Below are 9,409 nucleotides of genomic sequence, written 5' to 3'. Positions count from 1 at the left end.
AATTTTTTTTTTTTTTTTGCATTTTCTTTTGGAAGGTCAAGAGCCTTTTGGTTTTGCATTGAAGTAAAAGCTCTTCCTACCTCATCCTATTTTTTTATTTAGATATTATATTTGAAACAGCTTTGTATGTGAAGAAAATGCAGGGTTGGTTTTTATGACAGCCACCACCCTACTATGGTTCATGGTTGCAGGATTGTGAATGTCCAGCTTTCAAAACTTGCCATTTTTTTTTTAGTTTTGGATAGAGTAGTCAAGAGTTAACATTTCTGTCAGGTTTGTATAAAATTCTTTTAATCAGTTTGTTAAAACCGGTATTGTAAAGAAGAAAGAAAATATTATTTTGGTAACTTATTATGCGCCACAAGTCCAGGATAATTTTTTTGCTTTGCTCCGAGTGTTTTTCAGCCCTGATAAAGAGGGATCATTTTGAGCAACTGAAACACATTGGCTTTTATTGAACATTGTTTCTAGACATGTGCATTCTGATTCAGATGAACCTGCAAATCAACGAAATTCAGTTGATTCAGCGGTTCGTCTGAATCTGAAATAACTAATTTATTATATGCCCGAATAAACAAAAACTATATTTGGGGCATACATAAATTAGTTTTGAGAATGCACGGTGGCCAATGGCCGCCGGCGTGTTCTGCGCATGCCCGCCGCCATCTTGGAGGGGCGCAGCGCTCGACGTCACAGACATGTGGGCGCGACCATCTTGGAGTATACCAAGATACTCTCAAAGATGGCAGTGTCATGACGGTGGCCGATATGGCTGCCGCTTGTTCTGCAGTTTCAGTGTTCGGTTTAGGATTCAGAGGCTCGTTGCCTCCGAATCCGAAACAGCATAAAAATTTGTTTTCTTTGACAAAACAAATTAAAAAGTTTTTTCTTTTCATTTGTTTCGTCAGAAAACAATTTTTTTTTTTGCCTTGTACAGGTCTAATTGTTTGTAAAAAATCTGTTTTATGGACTTTACAGATACTTTTCAGATGCTTTTCTCCTCTCACACCTTTCTATATGAAATACGGGCTGGCTTAGGGCATTAATCTTTGGAGAGCTGCTTGGAAGAATACACATCCTACAGCCTCCAGAAATGGGGTCCAATGAAGCAACTGTTTAAAATAGTGGTCTAGCACCCCACACCTCTTCCTATTTAAACTAGGTATTTATTTCTGTTTGGCCCCCCCCCAAAAGGGAGATCAATATTTTATGTTCTCAGAGTGATCTTCAAACCTGATGAAGAGGGATCATTCTGAGCCCCCGAAACACATTGAGGGGAATTTATCAAAACTGGAGCAAACAGATTCTGGAGCAGTTGCCCATGGCAACCAATCAGCATGTCTCTTCAGTTTGCCTAGGTAAGATTTGAAAATAAAAGAGAGAAGCTGATTGGCTGCAGTGCAAATCTGCTCCAGATTTTGTCTGCTCCAGTTTTGATAAATTCCCCCCAATGGCTTTTATTAAATGTTGCTTCTAATAAAATCCATTTTATGGATTTTACAGAGACTTGTCAGGTGTTTATCTCCTCCCCCACCTGTCTAGATGAAATACAGGCTGTCCTATGGTATCATTCTTTGGAGAGCTGCCTAGAAGAACACACATCCTTTAGCCTCCAGACCTGGGCTCCAATGAAGCAACTGTTTGGAATAGTAGTCCAGCAGCCTGCACCTCTTCCTGTTTATACTAGGTTTTTATTTCTGTCTGGGCCCCCATAAAGGAAATGATCCCTTGCTTCCTGTCACTGAGACACAACATAAAATGAGGGATGCGATTGATGAGGCTAGAGCAGTGTAGCAGTCACCTGGTGTTTAGATGGCTGATGTTTGCATGCAGTTGGTAATACAGACACTAGCCTGCAAAAAGGAATTCAGGAACCATGTCTCGCCTGCTAAGTAACACCTATCATATGTTCTGCAAATCTAATGAGAGATAGGGGCATGCCTATGGCTGCACTGTTTTATCTCACAACGGCTTCTGCACAGAGTGGTCACACACATTCTCCTGTTGTCCTTTATGGGGTGCATGCAATAATGTCAAATGCAATTGGAATTCACAGGTAGTAAATACAATGGGCAACATTCATACTCACCATAAGATATATAAATATCTTTGTTGGGTTGGCTACAGATCAGCTTTTATGTAATTGGAATTTTTAGTTTTTACTATTTTCCTGGAGCAGCATTAGTTGTACAGGTGAGAAATACCTTCTGGTATATTGTGGTGTCATTTCAGCCTCCTATTAATCATGGTAAACTGGATAGATAGGGCATAGCAGTGTGACTTCATGTTCTTGCTTATCAGTGAGGCATGCTCAGCTATTCTGTGTTCTCAGTGGTAATTGGCAAGCGCCCTCTTCTCCTGTGGAACACCAGAAGCAGCTTATCCAGAGCTCCATCATGGTCTAACTGGTATAGTAGCTCTTCATCTATTATACTGATCATAGCATCAGCCAGGAAAATTCAATCAAGTGGGAGATACCAAGATCAAGAGCTAAGTTCTTGTATAATAGCTTACCCCTCCCATTTCCCTGGGGCCAACTCTATGATTAATTGTAGAAAGTGTGACAATTTTCTACACACCCGAAACACAGTACTAGAAGAGTTCCAGGAAACACCACTAAACCCCTGCAAAAATGCATAATAAATCAACCTTTCTCCCAAATGTGTCTCTACATGTGGTTGTGCCTAAGGAGTTTTAGCAATGTATAGCATGTACTCCTGGAAAGGTCTGCAGGACCTACAGGTCATAATGTGTAGAATTGATGGATATCATGCCAAGTAAATCCTACACAAAATTAGAAATGATGTCAACAAAAAAATGGTCAATACCTGGTAACTAAACCCAAGAACAAAAATGTAATATATTACAGTTTACCAGTCCTTAGATATGATCCTTTGGTTTTCCTTTTTCATAGGCTGAGAACATTTTCAGCAAGTACACCAATCTAAGCACTCCCCCATAGAATGAAGATGAACAAAGCCAGACATGGTTGAAGTTCATCCTGGGTGGCAGCCATGACTCCCTCCATAGATGTAGGATAGGACATGTGTTAGCAGGATTACCAGTTGAAACTAAAGGAAACAAGCCTGACAAAAGAAAACTAGAGCAGGGACTTCATCTAAGGATTGCAAGCTGCACTATATTACATATTGTTTTGGGGGTTTAGATATGCATCAAGCTTGTTGTATGGTGTTTTTTTGCTATATGTAATGCATGAAAAGCCCAGAGGTAGGTAGCATTCATATGCAGAAGAGCAGGGATCCCCCTTTCTTTTCAGAATGGAACTATCTTATAATTGTTTTCTCATTACTTACATAGTCATACTTGTTTTACCTGTGGAGCCATATGTATACCCTGGGGGTGCTGGTCAGTAGTTGTTCTGCCATAAAACAGGTTATATACAGTAGCTGTTCAGAGGTAAGGGGAAAAAAAGGAAAAAAAAAACCTAAACATTTCTTGAGCTTGGGAGTGTAATTAAAGTAGCTGTAAACCATCATTCATCAATTAATGACATTTAGTTAGCTAACAGGAATGGTCTGAACAAGGACCTTCATGACAGGTTTATTATTATAATTATATTAATATTTTAATGAAATCTGCACATTTTAAAAATAACTTTTGAAAATACATTAACGTGTTAAAGCTTATATGACTTTTTAGTAATTGGATTTACATTTCTTTTGGGTCCAGACTTACTCTTTTGGTTTCTTTTTCTCCTGCCTTTAATTGTTTTCATGCCAGGTATTACACAAGAAATCAAACATTTCTGGGGCACATTTCCAAACCCTGAGACAGTCTCAGAAATTTAGGGACTTTTGACAAACATCGAAGGCAGCTGAGTGAATAACCGAGCCTAAGTGAAGTGAGCCGAACGCTGTTTGGCTATTCACTTCAGCCTTGTATGGCTGATTTCAGCCGTACATCAGCTAAAATCAGCCGTACATTGGCTGCCTTTGGTCAGCTGAACATGCTCTGCATGTTTGGCTGAGCCGGTGCAGAAGGACTTCGACTCAGCCGATCCAACATCTGGATAAGCTGAGCCGATGCTACGATAGCTTACTCACTGCCGTTCACCCCTATTCTCATAGGCGCCGAACGGCAGTAAGTGAATAGCCGACTCCCGCCGAGCGGCATTCGGCTCGGCTATTCTGCTCGGTACCTTCGAGGTAACGAGCAGAATAGCAAAACAATTAAATTAATGAAAAAAAAGTTGAAAAATCATTTTAAAAATGTAAAAAAATAGGAAAATACAAATATTTTAAAGAAAATAATAATTTTTTTTTAAAAAACAATGCATGCCAACCTGACCGCACATGACGAACTCCTGCCGCAAAATGAAGCATCTGACAGATGCCGGCAAAATAAAAACAAATGAAGCACCTGCCAGAGTCTTCTAGCAGGTCCCGGCCAATGAATAACAACTGGGCAGAGCTGATCGTGACCTCACGGCCAACTCTGTCCAGTTGTGATTGTTCAATGACAGATCAGAGTCCCCAGATCATTTGGGAACGTGATCTGTCATTACAACTGGGTGGAGCCAGCTGTTAGATCACAGCTGGCTCCGCCCAGCTGTCATTTGCGTGGAGATCGGTTGGCTTCGGCCGACCTTTCTCCACGTTTCAGGGGTCACTACGGCTCAGCGAAGCCGAAGCAAATGCCTTCAGCTTGGCTGAGCCGATCGGCTGCCTTCGGCTGCTGTACGGGCTATATTCAATAGCCCGTACAGCAGCCCTTCGGTTCGACAGAACCGAAGGGCAGAGGTGTCCAAAGCGCGCCAAAGGATCAGCCGAAGCTACGGCTGGATTCTTTGGCTCTTTAGTGAATAACCCCCATTATCCTTATGACCCTTCATTCATATGAAGATTAAGAAGAGTCAATTTTCAATCCTGATTCATGCAAACCCACTCTAGTCATTTTTTTTTAGGTTTTTAGGGGGTACAGTAGAGAAAATTTGTAAAAATTGTCAGATGTTTGTTTCTTTTTGGCCTCAACCTTTGGATTTTACTCACCATACTAATAAGGAACACCTATTATCCTTGGAACCCTTTTATTTTTAATGATCTTATGGGCCACTCTTAGCAACCCCTAAGCAGCATCGCATTCTTTTTGCTTTCTTTTTACAGTTCCTGTAGCAACCGTGAGCCAACCAATAAGCACAATCCACAGTGACTACATCAAGTACATGCAGTCAAAGTCCCCTACCGGGCAATTAAACTCATGCACCACGATCAGCAGAGCCAAATCCGGTTTGTGGAGTACATGCTGCAGTGCAATACTATATATATATATATTATGTGTTTCTGTGTGTCATATATTTGTATATGGATGTTCTGTATCGTCACCTTAATAAAGAGGACCTCTGTGTCCCTGAAATGTTGGTCCATTTGTGCATGTGACATTAGAAAAAAAACTGGAAAAATGGGGAACGTTTAGGATCCATGTCAGGTTTTTATTGCTCAAATTACATAAGTAAAGTATGCTTAATACTTCTTTGCACTTTTTCAATGCGTGGAATTGCCATTTGGACTTTTGTGAGCGGATGACAACATTGTCAAGTTTCAATAACATAGTGAGATGTTTTTGTAGGAATATACAGCCTATTTGTGATACTGAATACAATAAATTCTGAATTAAGCACATGGATTGTCCTTATAGTGTCCTAATCTTCTCTTTTTTAATATATTGAACTAAACATTCCCCACCAACAGAATAAAAACTTTTGCTTGCAGTTGGTTTGTACGCTGTCATTAGCTATAAGCATGCTTTATAAAATGCATGTATAATAGTTACCAATGGGGCATCTGTTAAGTTCAACTTTACCTACCATGCAGGAATAGAAGGGACACTTACACTTCAAGTGGTTTGGATACCTGCATCTCCCCACTGCTGACTGTGACCCCTCGTTTTTCTCCCCCTACGTGGCTGCTACGTCACTAGTAGTGTATCCCTTCAGAGCTGCGGGGTAAATCCAAAATAAATATTTTGGTTCAGGATAGATGCAAGAAGGAAGAGCAGCAGCTGAATAGTGAATGAGATTAGGTGAAAGAGAGCAGAGTCAAGATAGAAGAAGCCATTAAGAGACTCAACTGCGTTGTGTCCACCAACAACCAAAAATATATGTTTTGGGTGGTCAGACCCTTGAAAGCCTTAAAAATTGAAAAAAAACGAGAATAAAAATGAAACTGTTCTTATTGCATTGTCTTCAGTGTTGGCGCTGATCTCAACATCTCAACTGACTAATCACAATCAACAGAAGAGGAGACAATTGCTATACCCAGGAGAGAGATAATGGGAAGAATAATTATGTGGATAAAAGGTTTGTAACTAACGGCGTTGAGGAAAGTGACACCATCATTTAATATCCTCTGTAGGCAATTGATTCATTTTCTTCCTGTCGGAGACAGCCCAGCGGTTTTAGTGAGGAGCTTGGCACAGATGACTGATCAGAGGGGGAAACAATGCATGATGGGATTTAGGCATGGACTGATTTTATGGTGCGTGGGGTATAGAGTACGCTTGATAAAGACTAAGAAAGGAGAAATCTTATTTTGTTAACTTGACTGAACACTGGTGTTCAATAAATCTACTTCACTCTATTTTTTTCAGACATGTACATTTTGTTGACCTAAAACAGAATTCCAACCAATGCCCTTTAATTTCAGGTACTTAAGTAAAGGGTCAGATACAGTGTAGTGTTCCCTGACTACACAGGGATTGCGAGGAAATCCAGCCAAGAGGAACACAAACAAAACATCAAAAAAGAAGCTGTTACTGTCACCAGTTTTTCCCTCTTTTCCTCTCCCGTCACATGCTATAGTTGCTCCCAATGGCTTCTGCCTCCTGTAGTGTCTTACAAGATGGCAAGAGAAATAATGTGCAGCAGGAGGGTCACTTCAAAACTTTCTTTTTGAGAAATTGAGCAATCCCTATTGGCGGCATGAATGTTGCAATTTCTGCACCATATAATTGGAAAGGTTTCATATATTTTATGTACATAAAATAAGCGCATTAGTGCACCATGCAGTAGGTGGCACAGGACTCCTAGTTATATATGCCAACAACGTATAACTCAAAGTACATGTATGTTGTTACTGGTAAAAAAGAATGATTCTATTATGTATAGGGTCGTTCCTACAATGAGACAGCCTGAGGTGGTTGCCCCAGGCGGCATCTCTTTGTGGAGCGGCCGGGCGGTGAGGGTCAGTGGCAGGGGGTTGGCCACAGCATCCCAAGTTGCTAAGAGTTCATAGCAACCTGTGATGCTATGTGCAGGTTGCCTTTCCTCCCAACTCACTGACATCACCAGTTGCCAGGAGCTGAGCGTTAACGCACTGGCTTGCGTGCCAACTAGCTCATGGCAGTCAGTGACATGAGTGAGCTGGGTGGGACATTGGACAGAGCTGCTGACAGCATGGTCTGGTGTCCGCCACCACCCCCTCCCCTTCAAGCGACAAATCAGTCATGCACGGCTTTCTAAATTAAATGTTTTAAAATAAAACCTTTCCATTTCAATTGCATACCTTATTTTAGACCCAGTGATGTCATGGCTGGTGGGAGGGACTGGCAGGATGCTGTATATAGCTTGCTGAAGACATCCCAGCATCCTGCCTTAATATTTCTCTTAAGAGCCCTTAGCCCTAATACAAGCAGTGGGTTGCCTCTCGGGAGGAGTTATGGAAATATCAAAATGTCTTAATGGATGGATGTCAGTCTGGAGGAGTGGGCATTCCTAGACAAGCTGCACTTGCATACAAACTGATCTAGGTAACGGCCACATGTGATACTTAGCCACCATAATTGAAAAAACTGTGAATGAAAGAGAGAGAGAGAGAGATGGGCCCACGTAACCCTCCCACCTCCATCACCTGCCCCCCCCACTTCCCATCTCGGAGCCCCGTATCCACCTACATCACTGTCCCCCGAAAAGAAAAAAACAAATAATACATATTTTAATATCTATATGAAAGGCTCAATGCAATAACACAATGAACTCAGGACTCTGTAATGTAATAAACATAGGACTGTGCAATGCAATAAACACACGCCTCTATAATGTAACACACGCAGGACTGTGCAGTGTAATAAATGCAGGACTCTGTAACACAATAAACGCAGGACTCTGTAATGCAATAATCAAAGGATTGTGCAACACAATAAATGCAGGACTCTGTAATATAATAAACGCAGGACCAGGGCCGTCTTTAACGTGGGGCAATTGCCCAGGGCCCAGTCATTGTTGTGGGGCCCAAAGCAGCTGCCCCTTGAGTCCACAAAATATATACATGCAGCACCGTCTTGTTAACTATGCGATCGATCGGTATTTCATAGTGTTGCTTCACCCCTGCCGAACGCCACGTGATGTCTCACGCGGGGTCACCTCTTCCTGTGGGGGTGGAGAGCCAAATTGCATGGTGGGGGGAGGGGTCCCAAGAAAATGACTCTGTAAACTAATAAACGCAGGACTATGCAACACAGTACACTCAGGACTACCAACATCGTCCTCCCCACCCCCCAAGCCGAGCTTCCTTTTGCTTTCCCAGCAGCAGCAACATCATCATCCTCTGTCGGCCGGGCGCTCCGCTCTCTGGATCTGCAGACAACAGGCAGAGATGAACACAGCTCCGGCCGCTCGGCTGCTCCTCTTTACAGCCTGCCAATTACCGCCCCACCCCGGCGCTCTCAGGCAGCTAGCTAAGCTAGCGTTGGTCCTGGCATGCCAGCAGTTTCCCAGCCCAGTCCACCTCTGCCATCGATGAGGTCGCTGCAACTGCCTGCCGTTGCGGATGAAAGGGACAGCCGCTGTGGGCCCCTGTGAATTATGGGGCCCACGGCAGCTGCACCTTTTGCCCTGCATGTTTTAAGCTAAACATTTTTACAAGAGAGTCAGAGAAAGCAAATGTTCCTCCATCTCTTCCTCCACTTCCCTCTGTATGATTCTGTATGAGGTTTAAAGCAATTCTATATACATTTCAATATATTCAATAAATATTTAAACGATATGATTACCTTCAAAATGTCCTCTTTTCTTCCTTTTCGTTTATGTATTTTTTTATCGTGAGCAAAACATTTGTACGGAGAATGTTCAGATTCGAAATTGACCAGGCAACCATCATCGGGTAAACAGTCAAGCATGATGCCTATACTGTCAAAGGAGAGGCTGCAAAGCTGAATGACCTTTTTAGGCCTGGTAAGCTGTACCAGCATCTTAAAGACTTGGTTCTCTACTAAAATAAAAAAAACATAAATAAATAAATACATTTATAAAACATTGATGTCCAAATAATTACATGAAAAATATTATGTTCAGTACTGCAACTTTTAAAGGGTCAACGCAAGTGACAACAAAGGCAGCGGATTCTGGGGAAAAAAGTGTGCTTGAGCATGTTTTTTTGGAACAAACGCAAATGGC

The 9,409-nt window shown here is 41.9% G+C and overlaps 1 protein-coding gene across 1 annotated transcript in view; it reads right to left on the bottom strand.

Annotated features, from left to right (window-relative positions):
- LOC108786178 (short-chain dehydrogenase reductase 5-like) overlaps positions 1-9,409 on the bottom strand; it is a 50,973-nt gene that overhangs the window by 35,946 nt on the left and 5,618 nt on the right. The window contains exon 2 of the mRNA XM_018555422.1: positions 9,007-9,224. Within this exon, the coding sequence (XP_018410924.1) occupies positions 9,007-9,224 (218 nt within the window). The remainder of the gene's footprint in view (positions 1-9,006; positions 9,225-9,409) is intronic.

This window comes from Nanorana parkeri, unplaced genomic scaffold (assembly GCF_000935625.1).
Source record: "Nanorana parkeri isolate BGI_ZX_2015 unplaced genomic scaffold, ASM93562v1 scaffold196, whole genome shotgun sequence".
Lineage (NCBI taxonomy): Eukaryota > Metazoa > Chordata > Amphibia > Anura > Dicroglossidae > Nanorana > Nanorana parkeri.
The sequence above is the reverse complement of the archived record's forward strand: the minus strand, read 5'-3'. Positions and strand labels throughout refer to the sequence as shown.